The sequence below is a fragment of the Empidonax traillii genome, unplaced genomic scaffold (genome assembly GCF_003031625.1).
Source record: "Empidonax traillii isolate 1590-97213 ecotype Southwest subspecies unplaced genomic scaffold, ASM303162v1 scaffold1377:size231680, whole genome shotgun sequence".
NCBI lineage: Eukaryota > Metazoa > Chordata > Aves > Passeriformes > Tyrannidae > Empidonax > Empidonax traillii.
Genome location: NW_020956570.1, coordinates 23,389 through 38,887, shown reverse-complemented (window position 1 = coordinate 38,887; position 15,499 = coordinate 23,389). Strand labels below are relative to the sequence as shown.

The following is a 15,499-nucleotide window of genomic DNA, read 5'->3' as shown; positions in this document are numbered from 1 at the left end:
AAATGTTAATGTTATGCTTATCTGAAAAGGCTCTTCCAAATGCTGGAGTTCAGCTTGTGGTACTCTACCTCTGACCACCCTCTCCTCATAACAACTCAAACGATGATATTCCAGAAAAGTAATTCTATGTAAAAGCAACTAATGTGCTTCTGTTTTCTTCTGTTTTTTTTTTTTTTATTTTTATTTCTGTTATGCAGGCCAATATATTCTAAGTAAAAATATTTAAGTCAAAAGAAAAATTCACACTGTTTGTCGTGGCTTCAAAAACCCAAAACTTATTAAAGAGCAGCAACTTGGAACACTGTTCTATATTTTTTTTGCATAACTGAAAAGAATCCTGTTTTGGCAGAGTTGTGACTGATAAACTGGGCAAAGTGCCACTGTGTAGACTGCGAGTTTTTTTTCAGTATTTCTGGAAAATTTATGAGTCTTCAATTTGTTCTGTTTTACTGTTATTTATGCTTATGTTTCGGGCATATTCCACTAGACTAACTATGGGTAAAACATAAACATCTACCTTGGTATTAAGCTGCTATGGAGAATATTATGAAGGTTCCAGTACACCCACAGTAGAAAACTGCTTTAGTGAGTATGGAATGATACAACTTCAACAGCCAAAGGTTGCACATGAGTGCATACATAAACACACAGACACAGAGAAACAACATAGGGGTGAGAATGAACTTCAAGAGACAGTTTGAAAAAAATAAAAACCTGAAGTGAGGAATCACTAATTCAAAACATGGCCAGCTTTCAATATTAGCAGAATTTCTAATTTCATACTCTCACACATATTCTATCATTTGTCAAGTTTTCCAGATTTTCTCATTCAAACATATACCTAATACCAATAATTTGTTACAGCATTTTTTAATTCTCTTTAGAAGTGCAGCATATGTGTGTCTTCTATTTTTTTTTTTATATCATACATATCTCATTCTAAACTTAGAGGTTTCCACAGTTGTCATTAAAAAGCACGTAGACAAAATATTTTATGGTATCTATAATAAATGCAAAGAAATCAATACAAACAAAACTTGGCTTAGCAAACTGTACATACATAAATATGTTCTTTGTTTTTCAACTTGACATTCAACATTTTTCCTCATAAAAACTTTTACGATCTTATTTATTACATCCATTTTTTTAAACCTTAAAAAAGTGCTTCTCAGATTTACACCTTGTGCATCCAAAGCAAAAGTTAGAACACCATGCCTGAAACAGAAACAGGGAATAATACATTGCCATACAAGATTCTTTAAAACTGTATGTTACAAATGCTCTAAAATCTCTTTAGCATTGGTTATTTTGAATACTGTAGATACTGAAAGGGTATTTAACAAAGACTGGCTAATGGGCAGCACACGGGAAAGGATCTACAGTATCAAGTCCTTGGCTATGCATAGTACAGGGCAATGACCTGGATATAAAGTGGCTAAAAGATCCCAAATTCTGCACAGAAGGACATTTCCCTCACACAGATCACATCCTTTTTGGTACCCAGGATGTGAGTATTGAAATGATGCTACTCAGGTAATACATTGTGCAGTTTGATACTGATACACTGATGCGTTATTAGCTGAGTGCCAGCAGAGAAAGATATGGGCACAGTGGTTGCTACAGCAGACAGGTAAAGCTGCCACACTGAATCTTGTCACACTTTAAAACCACCTTGCCTCCCAGCTAGTACTCCAGCAAGTCTCCTGCTGTCTCACAGGTCTCCTTCATAATGGAGGAGGACCATTCATGTATTTTAGCATGGGATGGAAAGAGCGGGCAAAGTTGTTTGCCATAGCACAGCTGTAGTCCTCCTCGGTCATTGGCACCAGGCAAGCCAGCCCGATCAGGAGCAGCAAGAGGAGCTGAAGTGGCAGAGCAGCTCTGAGGACTCTGAGGAAGAAGGATGGGCGCCACCATGCTGGCCCAGCCTCAGAAGGGGAGGAACCTGAGCCACCTCTTGTGGACCTGAGAAAAGAAGATGTACAGGTGAATACACTAAAACATTACTAAAGCAGAGGTTGCCTTTGAGCACTCAACCTTCCCTGAAGGCTGCTTTACAACATTTGTACAGACTTAGATTGACAACTGCAGAGGTATTTTTCACTGCATGTTCCATTTCCTAATACTCTTAAGAGACCCCATATTTCTACATGGGGTAGGAAAACACCAAATGATCACAACAGAAGGGGTTTTGTGACCCCATAGCCCCTTCGTTAATTATGGGGAAGATCTCCACTTAAAGTACTGTGCTATAGAGAAGGGGAAAATAAAAGGTGGGCCATACCTGTCATAGGTATTCAGTACATGCTGTCTAAAAAGGAGTCCTTGTCTTTTAAAATGGCAGTTGCATTTGGTTTGCAGAAGTTGCTACATTTGTGTATGTATATTGCATAATGCAATGAGATCCAGTTGCACCAATCTTCAGTTAATTAATACACCAATATGCAGGTAATGGGGACTCATTCTCTACAAAGTACATTGTATTTTGAATCTTGCACAGAATCAGCAGTTAAAATCTATCTGCTCAACTGATTTGACACCATCACCTTCCAAGTGATTTTCTCTCCTGTATCAAAGGATCTGACTTGAAATGGCACGCGTCTATCATGGGTCTATGAGGCAGGAGTGATTTAACAAAAATATTTTCAAAGGGATACTTCAAATTAAGCACAAAAATCCAATTTATTATTTTAAGGAAGGATAAAGACATAAATTTCACATTTTTCTTTTGGCTGAAACTCTCAAGAGCTCAATATACAGACGACAGGTTTGAGATAAGTTAATGACTAAAAAGACTAAGTATGAAAGAGAAAATCTGATGGTCTCAATGTGCATGGAAAAGTACTGTATTTTAGCACTAGCCAAAAGTGGAAGAACTCAGAACCTTCAAATAACTTGCTTCAAGAACCCTTAGTTTAAGACATTATGCCATAAATTTTGTCTTAGACCTGTTGCTATAAAATGTTCACATGGTTCATATGACTACAAGGCCTCAGAAAACCTATGGTTTCCTAGAGTTTAAGAAATAAAAATGCTCATAACGAGGAGTGGGAGATGCCCACTGAAGCATGTAGGGATTGATGGTTCCTTAGTGTTTCCTTTCCTTCTCCTTCTTCTTTTAATCCTGTGTCCCAGATAAATTTCAATCAGTTTGAGGAAATATTCAAAAATTAAAATATCCTCTTCAAAACAATACCAGGCTTAGCAGGGATCTCCTTCCCACATGTTCAGAAAAGAATTATTTCTTTTCTTGTTTATATATGTGTAGCACCCCACAGTGAAGACTTCCACAAAGCCAGACAGATTTGGTGAAGTTCAGATGACCAGCACTCAAGTATGCTGAATTATTAACTTGAACTGAATAGCCCGGGAAGGAGCGATGATCAAAATACTGTACCTTGTGTTGTTTGAAACCATGCTATTGTAGCCCAGGTGGAAAGCTGCTTATCGCATAACGTAAGATCATGTATTGTAAAGAACATATTGAAAGGATATGGCACATTTAACAGCATCAGAGCATTCCATATTAAAGTTCAATTAGATCAGGACTTTTACTGTCTGAGAATGCCAAGACAGAAAGTTAATGGACTGAGGTAGGAACAAAGGGAACAAGGAGTGCTTAATTACCTTCCAAGCATTTGATTGCACAGTCTACCTATTTACAAGGCTATCATTCTATAAATGTTGTTAATCTCAATGAAAAAAAGGCTAGATTTCTGCAGCTGGTAACTGCTGTTTGATAAACAGTGACGTCTCAATTTTTTTCATTGCCTCAGAGTTATTCTGGGACAACACTGTATGTCAGAAGGTGAATTTCCAAAAAGTGGAATCAAAAGGGGACACACAAAGTTAGCACCTAATTTTTCTTGTCTTTTGATTATGACTTTGGCAGCACAATCCAGCACTTTTGCTTTGTGTTTTACCAAAAAAAGAAGAGAGAATGGTATGTTTAAGCTGCATGGCTGAACTCAACAAGGAACATAAACTTTCTTTCAAAAATTAAAACAATTCATGTCAAGCCACTTTTTCTGCAGTGAAGTAGGGTATTGAAGAATAATGCTGCACAGAAACAATTAAACAAACAAATAATGAAACACTGCAAAAAAGAGGGGGAGTTATAAAATGTATGAGTGCTGTACTGCCTGTGTTTATTGCAGGTACACCTCTGCCATCTACATAATTGGCTGAAAAATGGAATGGCTTGGCTTAGAGTGTTTAATGGATTTGGTAAGCAGAGATGGTTAAAAATATGCATCATTAATAAAAAAGATTCACTATTCTTAAGGACCAGAACTCCTATTTAGTCTAGCAGGAGAAGGGAAAGCTGAAGTATGCCACTTTGGAGAAAAATGTAATTTCATCTCCTTTAGCTTGCCTCTTTAGCTGTCTCTCTTCTGACTGCTCCCCCATACAGTCACACTGTAAGGAGGGAAGGTAGTAAGGCCATCTGCTACTCACTCCGTACACAATTCTTAGTAAGCAGATAAAAGAGGGAAGCACAGCTGCAGACCTGACCAACAGTAACCTTCTTAATGTCAAGAAACCTCATATATTAACCTAAGTGCAAGCAGTAGTTACCCTTACTTTCAGAGTTTTTAATGCAAGTGATATTGGAACTCTTTTCAACTATTTTCTAAGCATTTCAAGAGACGAGAGGCTAATTTATCAGGCTACAGACAGAATGGTCAAAGTGAACTTTAATTTCAGCTCAGAGGAGAACCTTCTTTTAAAGATGATTGATATTTTTTTCCCAAGGAATATATGGTCGAAGTAACCTATCTGTATTGCAGTATGTATCTGAAAGATTTTCAAAAAGGAATTTATCATTCAAGTGAAGCTGATAGGAATAAATAAAGGGAGTTTAATGGTAAGTGACTAATTGAATGCAGACAACAGGTTTACATTGAAAGAGGCACTGCTGGGCTAGGAGGATGTTATTACTGGAGTTAATCAAGAATGAGTTTTAATTTAATATCTTTATGAAAAGACTACTGCACAAAATATAAGAACAGTCAATTTCATCTGTAAGATGACAGATGCCGAAGGTCTTTCAAATACCAGAGGTCTTTCAAATACCAAATAGGATTGGTTTTTTGAACAGAAAAAATAGTGGATGAATCCAATGAAGTCTAAGTAACAAGGTCTAAGTGAGAGTGTGGGAGATAACAGTGAGAAAAAAACATGGCAAGCCAAGCCCAAAACACATGTTTGAGCTACTGTGTGGCAATGACTGCCATTTTATGGGCGAAGATCAAGAGAATGCTGTGGCTTGGTCTGCTCCAGGAACAGCAAATGACCTTTAAAGATCCAAAGCCATTTGTGGAGGCTTGCGGAGAGCAGGAAATGGAGGCTGACGCTATGGCACCAAGACAATGTAAACACCCCTGAGCAAATTGAACTGCTATTTCAATCTTTTAACATTTTAATCACTTCAAAAAAATTCACAGGTACAGATCCAGGTTTACCCTTATGACAGCTCTATTAAACTGGTGAGGAAAGATGAGTTGCTTCTTGGATTTGCTTTTCCCACTTAGCACATGATTACTAAAACCTCTTGGATGAGATTTTACTTAAATCCACAATGTAAAATCGTGTTTAAGCTTGTACCTTGCTTAGCATCACACTACGTATGCTTGTTTTTTTACTGTGATAATGGAGAAGGCAAAATGATATATCACACTTGTTATACACAAAACTATGGTCTCTCTAATTTTTTAGATAAACTTTCCTTCAAAACCTCTTGCGTGATAGACCTTTCAAGATTGACTTCACTTCTCCTTCATACTGAACTCTAACAGGGTTTGCTGATCCAGTGCAAGATCAAACACAAGGTACTCTGATCAGAGGCGTGTCAAAATATTAAAGAACATAGTGACAGCTTGTACTGCATTATCAGTTAAAACCACATTATACATCAACCACAACCTGTCTGGCTTGCGCATTTGTTAAAGTTTCCTATTCAGCAGTGACTCATTCATATTCCATGCCTGTCTGAATTACAAATTGAACATTGTGTTGTACTGCTACAAGATGTGTTAATAAACAGTGCTGGAAAGACTTGAATGCCACTGCTAGAACAGAGGCTGATCTCAAAGCTGCAAAGCACTGCTAGCTGCTCTTTGAGACAGTGGCTCGCACCTAAAACCAGAAACCTCAAAAGGTTGGCAGAAGTGGTTTGATTACACAGGAGAGTGGAAAAGCACACACAATATGTTTCTTGAGGACAACGGTGCTAGTGCAAGCATGCTGATATGTCAAAGACATCTTCCACTCCTCCTAGATGTTAATGGCTGCAGAGTAAAGCCCCTCTCCTCCCTTTATCCCCTCCCCAAAAGAAACAAAATGCCAAGTTTCATAGCAGACTGGAAATGAAAAATCATTTTTCTCCATCAGACAGGAAAGTGGAGTCCCCTGCTTTCTATGTAGTTTCCTTATGTTTCAAAGGGAAAAAAATCCCTAAAAATAGGTAGCTTCTTAGTGTCAGTGGAAGCAGTAAAAGATTCAGTTCTATCAGTCACATATCAGTCTGTCACGTGGTTTTGCAACTATGCCACTTTACTCACAGTTACTAACTACACCTGTAAAGCAAACTTTTTTTAAAGAAGTGTTTATGTAAATATCTACATAAGTAGTCTTACTCTTTATTTCATTTATATTTGAGAATAACTTTGCTGAATAAATTATTAATTTTGCTCCTAAGAAAATTCTTAAGGTATTTTTTTGTCTGCTTGTTTATCGCTCATTTAGTATTGAATGTAGCATCTTCTTCTTTCCAACATAAAATCTTTCACTTTAATAGGACTTATTCTAAAAACTGATTAGGTAGTTTTTAATATGCAGAGAATAAATGAGATTTAGGTTAAATGAGATTTATTATTAGATGTAATAAGAACAAATATATTTTAATCATGCTTTCTGATTATTTTAGCAATGCATAAGATGTTGAAATAGCAAAATATGTCCTCTTTACACACGTTGGCTTGCTCATTACCTTTTTTTAACTTCAGAATTCTAGAGGCTAGTAAACTGATCAGTGAAAGAGCGCAGGTACACATATCACACTGACAACAACAAGAAGGCAGAAGCACTGTTAGCTGCAGAGGTGACAGGTTGCTGGAGACACGGTGGAAAGCAAAAAGCTGTAGCTGCAAGCCTGCTCTCTACTGGTCAGAGAGAGATGGGAAAGTGCTCCTGCCGGAGCAACACATGGATGCAAGCACTTGGCAAGTCATGGCAATATTAGCATGTTACATTGCAGTCGTCTTAGGAGGGGAGAGAAAGTGATCCCAAGTCTCAGTAACCTCAAATTCTGACTTTTGAGTCTGAAGTACTGAAAACCCACAAACTGAACGAAACATTTCAGGGGGGAAAAAAAAAAAAAGAAATAAAGAAAAGGATGTTAGTATGTCTCATCCAGATCTGTGGGTTTTGTAAATTCTAGAATATGGTACTGGCCTATAACCTGCCTTAATTTAATATTTAGAGGTAAAGAGGATGATAAAAAGTGTTTGCCATGAACCTACTGGCCTTTCTGTTAAATCATGCCAAAATAAAATAATAATTAAATGTCATGACTGTAAACACACACTCACTCTGATCAGGCATATAAAAAAAGGGACTTCTGTGAAGCAAAAGCCACAGATGTCCAATGATTAGCCTGTATTTCTATTTAACAAAGCATTTGAAGTAATTGAGAGCCCCTTTTGTCAAACTATCAACAAAAGGGAAATTTTCACTTGTTTAAGTCCTGACCACCTGGTGAAGTTGGTGTGGACTGAGAGGAATCACGGCCAATTTCCATCATCCTCTTGGTGTTCTAGAACAGAGTGCGGAAACCAGGAGAATTAGGTACCTGCTATGTGGACTGCTGACAGAGGGTCCAGGCTGTGAGAGACTACATTTGCCCCGTGGCTGTTTGCAATGAACAGGGGGTAAAGAAAGAAGAATGTTCAGTCCAGGCAAATAAAGACAAGCTACTGATGAAACTAAATTAAAAGGGCAGCAAAGGAAACATAAAAAAAAAAAAAAAAAAGAATCAAATGAAGTGACCAATACCCATGAACCAAGGAAACTGGCTTTTCTTTGCATCTAGATGAGTATGAAAATTATTGGAACATACCCCGTGAACTCAAAAATAACAATTTAGTCATTATGTTTATGGAACAATAGCTCTGGATTTAAAAAGAAATAACTACAAATTTAGCTCAAATAATTTCTAATATGAAATAGAGAAAATCTTATTAAGTTGAATATGTGAAAATATATATATTTCAAAATGCACATGTACAGAATTAATATTCTCAAGGAACAAAGGTCCAAGGGCCTCCTTTGACAACTCTGGCCTCTCCTCTACCCCACAATTTTGAAGGCCAAATGACTGTATGTGCACTCACAACTATTTGCTGGAATATTCAATGCAGTTAGATGTTTATAATTCAGACTATATTTTTTGTATTAATATTTGTTTATTTAGCATCAGTATATTTGGCAATGAAATTCCAAATAGTATCACTTCAGTCTTCAAGACTGTGGGTGCAAAATCCAGAAGTTTGAAAACTAGACCCAAGGAATCCTACAACTTAGCTATACATTATGGATGAAAATGAAACTTTGCTACATATTATGGACAAAGAAAAAAAAAAGTAGTCACATACATAAACACTAAAAAATTAGAGATACACAAATCCTTATTAAAATGTTAAGATGAAACCTATCATAGTTCTACATACTCTTTAGACCAAGCTTTTATGGTAAAATACTTCTCTATTTCCTGTAATGGTCAGGCATCCTTAAGTTACATCTGTGATATCAGAGCCTTTATTAATTATTTAAATTTAATTTTAAAAGACAAAAGCATTGACCTCTGAAATAAAATGTTAAGATGTATATTCTTTTTCCTTTTGAAAAGCCAGTATTCCTTTACATTCTCATACTAGCATCTAAAAGGAAACTAGTGAATGTAAACAAAAAATCAAAAAAATAAATCAATTTCAAGAGCAATAAATTTATCAAGACAGAACTCAGAGGCTTTACAAAAAAGTGCAAATGGAAAAATAAAACAAAACCAAACCAACCTGACTGTTTTAAGAACTAAGGAAAAAAGCAAAGTAATCAACCAACAGAATTGCAGAAAAAGACAAAATAATTGCAGTTCCAATTTGGGCTCAGAGTATGGAAGTGTTAAGTACTAGGCATGTATTGCTATATTTCTTGAATTTTGTGCCAGCGATGTAAATGGGCAACTCCAGAGCTGCCATCATAGCCATTGGTTAGGTCCTGTGCAACTAGCTGTTTTGAATAGTATTTTATGCCCTTCAGCTCTACTTAGCCATTCATCCAAAGTCTCAATAAGACTGTCTGCAATCTGCATCAGAAACGACAAAAAAACTTATTGAGATTCTTGATGAAGCAGCTCTGAAGAGAAGGCCAAACAGAAATGGAGGACTGATTATACCAGACAAGACCAGACTTTGGGGTGCTGCCATCACTAGAGCAAAATACAAGAGACACGACATGCCATACCATGATAAACCAACCACACTGACAGCCCTGGTTTCAGAAAGTATTTACCACTTCTGATTTCATGCAGGATGGGATATGCAGCAGGGTTGGGGAAAGCAGCTGTGTTTTGGTTTTGGTTTATGCCATTTCCTTTCCTAACAAGTGAGAAGGGGTGACTCCCATCTGGCTAGAGCTGCTGAAGACATCTGAGCTCCCACCGAGGAGGTGGAAGAAAATACATGACATGAAATTACCGTTCTCTGTCTGCTTGGAGTGCTTCTTCCAGATACAGGACTCACTGAGCCTGATGTGTCTAATTCATCGGAGGACCATGAGGACAATTCCTAAAGTTCAGAGGGAATGCAGTTCAAAAATACAGCAACTAGATCTTTGGGTAAGCAAACTGAAAATTTTACCCTCGGTGAAATCCCATCAGAATTATTTCCAAGGCAAATAAAATAAATTAAGGCAAATAAGCTAAAGTTTGTTACCAAATTTTAAAAGACTAAGACATTACAAGTACATGTTTTCTCTGTCAGCCCTGAAGGAAAAAAAAAGCAAATAAGTAGTTAATACTTAATTTTTTTAGGTGACATATTTTCTACCAAAGTCAATACAGAGAAAAACCAGTTGTTGTCCACTGGTCTTTAATTACAAAAAGAGGTTGGTAACACCAAGAAATTTACAGGCAGAAATCCATTAGAAGGAGGGAAGAGATGAGTTCTCATGTTTTATGCATTTTGCTAATCCAAGACTTAAAAAAACTAAAGGAAACCCTCAAATCATCGTATCTGCTAGTTCTGGCAAAGTTACTGCTACACTGCTGTAATTCCCTCTCAAATATCCTGAGATACAAGACAATTTTAAAATAAGATTTGAGTATAGCTCAAAGCTTAGGAGACATATATGACAGACTTCTTATCCTAATACAGAATTTATTTTATGTTTTTTTTCTCTCTTTGACAGAGTGAGCATTATCCTCCTTTCCAATGACAACTGACACACTCTGATTTTCAGTACTGAAACTAGAGCAATTATCTCATATCCTTTACCAGTTGACTGATTCAGTAACAGCAGGATAAACAAACCAATATATTCAATAATTATTGGTACACAAAATAGCAAAAAATTAACAAATTGAAAACCCCCACCCTATCACAAGAGATGTTTATATTATGAAGTGTAAGGTAACTTTATGATATTCAAGATTAAAAGTTTACAGTCTTGGTAAGTACTGCAAACAACAGAAACAGAGGAGCCAACAACATCGATCAGAGAAAGACAGTCAAAACAGTGTGAAATGTGCCCAACCAACAGCAGGGAAGAAAAAGATGTGACTTACCAGTTGACTACTTGAAATGTCTAGAATTTTCTCTAGGTCTTTAATATGACGTGTGACCTCTTTCAGGAGGAGCTTCAGTCTATTTCCAATGACGTGTACCTTTTCTTTGGCTTCAAGACAATCCTTGCCTTCAGCATTGACTAGCAATTGGCAAGACATATCTTGTAGTGATGCCACCTTCAACTGAGACTCCAGGAGTTCACGTCTGATTTGCTGTTGCCAAGGCAAGCATCACATTTTTTTAATAGCAGTTAAAAAAAAAACCAAAAAGCTAGAACTCACAAAGACAAACACTTGAAATTAATTAAATGGAAAGCAAAGATAAGGTATACAAATTTCTAATCTGACAGGAAGATATGCAGCAATCTAATGGTTGCCTGAGATTTAAAATCATGAGTTGGGCTAATAATGAAAGTGAGTGGTGTTTCCTTCCAAAGTTAAGCTGGTTACTGACATTGGTCCCACAGCTCTGTGTTAGCATGCAACGTACAGTGCTAACCCTCAAGAGAAAGATAAATCTGATTAGGTGTTTTTCTTGGTGATGTGTTTTGGGAGAAAAAGCGGTGATTATTATCCTACCATCAAGAGTCTATGATGATCCTGCAGCATTTCTGAGTCCAGGTTTGGATCGATGGGCACAATCTCATTTTTTCTTCTGTCAATATTCTCCAACCAAAGCAGCAAACCATGGCTCAGTTCATGGAAATCCTGCAAGCAATGAGTGACAATTTTAATAAAGTAGCAGAATATTCCAGTCAAATTCAGGTTTTTAATTTATCCCCTGATAGGTCCTACTAGCTAAATAAGTTAAAAGGAAGTGTACAGTAAAATACTAGGATACTATTCCAAAGAGGACATATTTAGAAAATCTTGGGCGGGAAATACATGTTTCACGTAGTGCAGGTGTATTTTTCAGAAGAACAAAGGCAGAAGACATATTTTGGCTTACATGGGCAAGTTTCAGACTGGATAATGAGCAGTAACAAAATGGTTTATATTTTCAAAGTGTGGGATAATGTCAATTTAAAATAAGCACAATACACACCTGGCACTGCATTAATGCAGCCTGCAATGAGTTGCGCCACTCTTCAATCATACTGCATACGTGCTCCCAGCGCATGTTCATCTGAGACAGGCGTTCTTGAAGCTTCTTGCTCTCTTCACTGTCAGACTGAGTGAACTCTGAGCTGCACAGATTGATGGATAAGACGATTGCTTTGCGGTTATCAATTGCTTTCTGCAGCTCCTTGACGATAAGAGAAAGTGGGACAGGGGAGGAAGCAATGGAAACTTGTAAAACATGTGACTTTCAGAAAAAATCAAGTAGAGAAGGCACCACAAAAAAGCAATGATTTGCCATCAGCAGCTGCAGAAAGGTACCTTACTGTAACAGTTTCTTGACTCTGGATATGAGATTTCTGTGCTCACTCTGTGACTCTAAAAATGGTCATTCTTTAGCATCTACTAAAATTTAACTGTGAGCATAAACAAAAGCAATCCAATTAAACTTGTAAAGTCTTAAAGGCCTGAAGTCATAGTCGAATTTTAAAGGTCTGGCTCATGTTTCAGATATTTTAAAGACAGAGTAGGTTCAACAAAATTTAAAGACATGTAAGACAACTGTACTTTAGCTCACAATAAAACTTTTGCCCTCATGTCTCAGTTTTGCTGATAAACATAAAAACCAACATGTTTTCAAGTGGAAACTGCTGTCAACAGTTTTTAAAATAAAAGCTTTTACTGAGAGAAAAGAAAACATACAAAGAGTATAAACAACTTCAATTTATAGAAACACAACTTGTATATAAACTGATCCGTTTACACTGGAAGCCACAAAAGAAACTCCACCTCTTTCAGTTTGGAGGGTACTAATGGGCTTTCAAAGAGTGGGTGAGAACTGAATTCTTATGAAATGCCCCCTTTTCCACCTACTTTACAGCATTTATGTAAAAGAACAATGTCACAGTGACCTTTGTAGTACTTATGGCAGCTATATTTGGATTACATTAACATGCTTTAGATGGATCACTGCTGGAAGCAGTGATCTTTACTATCTGGTCACCTCATTCCTATCATGAAGCACAGTGCATTTTGACACTGGGTCCCATGTTTTTGTGCCCATGCTTATACGATACTAGTAACCGAATGTGAAGTTGTGGACCACCAGAGAGATGAAAAGGGTAGCATTCAGATTCTGATGAACTTGAGATGACAAGAGAAGAAAAAGGAATGCTGCAAATTGACACCAAATTTTTCCTATGTTGTACTGGTGGCACTGGATAGACTTCCACTTTCCTCCACATAAAGTAGTATGTCTCAGTGAGACATTTCTTTTGAAGTAGATATTTTGTTACCAGTTTGAGTAGAAGAGAATTGATTTAACTTGGTACGTGGTTTTTTTTTTTTTTTTTAATTTCATGAGGTTGGCTGACATCAGGAGTTATCAGTACATTATGGAATTACAGAATTCCACTGAATTACTATTTCAAAACTTTATTTGGATTGCCAGTGGTACATTTTTCTGCCAAAAGGCAAATAAGAAAATCACTTTTCCAGTTACTTTATTTATCAGCAGCAGCCTGCTATGTTGAGCAAACCAGATGCAATTATTGGCAACCTCTTCAATATACCTGCTGCACTCAGGTTTACAAGGTAACTCATGGAAAAGAGAAATAAAACTCACTTTCAGTTTTTTAATTCTGAGTTCAATAGTCTGTATGTCAGTACTGAGATCAAGGCGGCGAAGCTTCTCCAGTTCCTCTTCAGTTTCTCCCAACCAAGTCCAGATGCTATTAAGGTCAGAGTTGAACTGTTGCCATTGCTGAAGGTTCTGCTTCATTCTCAGCTCCTTGCTTAGAGCTTGAGCCTGGATTAATTCCCATCTTTCAATTACACCTGGAATGACAAACACCAAATTAAATAAAAGAAAAAAAAAAGGTAAAAAAAGAAAAGCACTAGCTACACACATACAATTGCATCAGTTGAATATGGTTCAAAACATGTTCCACAAAAACTCTATGCTGCAAACTCTAAGCACGTTGAAAACTAAGTTAGATTGAAGAAAGTGATGCTGGAGAGAACAAATGAAGAACCTGGACAATTCTAGTCATCAGGCAATTTTATCACTTTGTAATGTCAGACTTCTATGAACATAAATAAGTTGATACATGCAAGTCTCTAGAACAGGTTATGATGGCAAAAAAACCCCCATCATAAATTAGCGTAAGAAATCTGAATACGTCTAACTAACCACACATATTTATTATTATTTTCATTGGTATTTGTGCATATCATAATTTAATGCTCATACCTCACTACATTTGCCTAAGCTACTGCTGCTGCATTGGATAAACACCTGCACTAAAAATAAATAAATTAGGGGCTATTTCTTCTATTAGTTATCTTGAAATGCTATGGCAGAAGGACAATTGCATCATTCCACCAACTTAAAATTCAAGAAACCCTCCAAACTCACAGCAAAATAAGAGACTCCATGGGTAGCATATCTTGCCAAGCTAGGAATGGAGATAATGCCTTTACAGTATGGAATAAATCCATATTTTTTCAATGCAATACTTCCTATTCTACTGCTGATGTTTAAAATTTGTCAGGTGAATACTTTTACCAGGTGACACTAAAATAAATTTCTTTACTGTAGGTAGATAATCTTAGAAGTAAAAGTAATTATTAGAGGAAATACATGCTGACTTATGTGTTTTGTACAACATCAGCAACATTTTTCATCAGAGAACTTATAAAAAAAATTCATTGCATCCATTGGGACTTTCTGAAGGGCTTAGGGTTATGCCTCATGATATGAAGGGGTTGTTAAAATGCACTTCTATGCCTAATCTTTTTATAGGGGATATACAAGAACACTTACTATTCCTTACTATTCCTAATGAAAGATGTTAAACAGAACATGGTAATAGATAGTCATGTAAAATCTCTATGTCAGCAAATAATACCAAGTGTTTATTTAGAAAAACTTTGCATGTTTGCTTCTTTTCAAAATTGCTTTTTATCAAATGAACTAAATATTACTTACCAGCTGTTTGTGTTTCAGTACTGTTCATGTTAATAAGTCCTGATAATTTTTCTTCTTCCTCCTTCAGTTTATTTCCAAGCCTTCTTACTGAGTCTATGCTTCCACTGCACTCACCTAGTAATTTCATCTGTGTTAATAAACAAAAAATCCCTTTTCAATATGCACTGTACAGGACTAACTGCATGGACAATGCAAATTACAATGCAACTTCCACAAATTTCCAAAAGTAAGTTTAAGTGTGAAGAGAAAAATCTATTACTTTAGCAACATGTCCTAATACTATTAAAAAAAATGTATGTGGAGAAGATAAAGGCTTAAAGTCTAAGTTCACACTAAACAGAAATAACTCAGTGCAACTATGCCAAATCATACTAGATGTCTTTAGGTGCCATCTTTTCTAAATGTTAAAACACTGGCAAAAACACTAGAAGATGTGATAAAGAAAATTAACCTAAATGTGGAAATATTACTATGCATCCAAGCAGCTAATTTTTAAATTTTGTCTGTACTAAAATTATTTGAGTGACTTATATTAAGATTCTTCTTCCGGGAAACCTTTTTGAGAAAGCTTTTTAATTAAGAATTCCACATATGCAACCTTGCTTACA

General features: G+C 36.4%; 1 protein-coding gene across 5 annotated transcripts in view; it reads right to left on the bottom strand.

The window, feature by feature from the left end:
* Positions 1-697: 697 nt before the first annotated feature.
* The window catches only part of LOC114069850 (nesprin-1-like), a 31,432-nt gene continuing 16,630 nt past the window's right edge, over positions 698-15,499 (bottom strand). For 3 of the 5 annotated variants that reach the window (XM_027906930.1, XM_027906931.1, XM_027906932.1), the window contains 8 exons: positions 14,892-15,018; positions 13,527-13,738; positions 11,889-12,089; positions 11,423-11,551; positions 10,844-11,056; positions 9,756-9,845; positions 7,853-7,911; positions 698-1,965 (listed from right to left, as the gene is read on the bottom strand). In XM_027906930.1, coding sequence (XP_027762731.1) covers positions 1,725-1,965; positions 7,853-7,911; positions 9,756-9,845; positions 10,844-11,056; positions 11,423-11,551; positions 11,889-12,089; positions 13,527-13,738; positions 14,892-15,018 — 1,272 coding nt within the window. In that variant the 3' untranslated portion in view covers positions 698-1,724. The remainder of the gene's footprint in view (positions 1,966-7,852; positions 7,912-9,755; positions 9,846-10,843; positions 11,057-11,422; positions 11,552-11,888; positions 12,090-13,526; positions 13,739-14,891; positions 15,019-15,499) is intronic. The other 2 variants (XM_027906933.1, XM_027906934.1) reach the window with 1 other exon arrangement.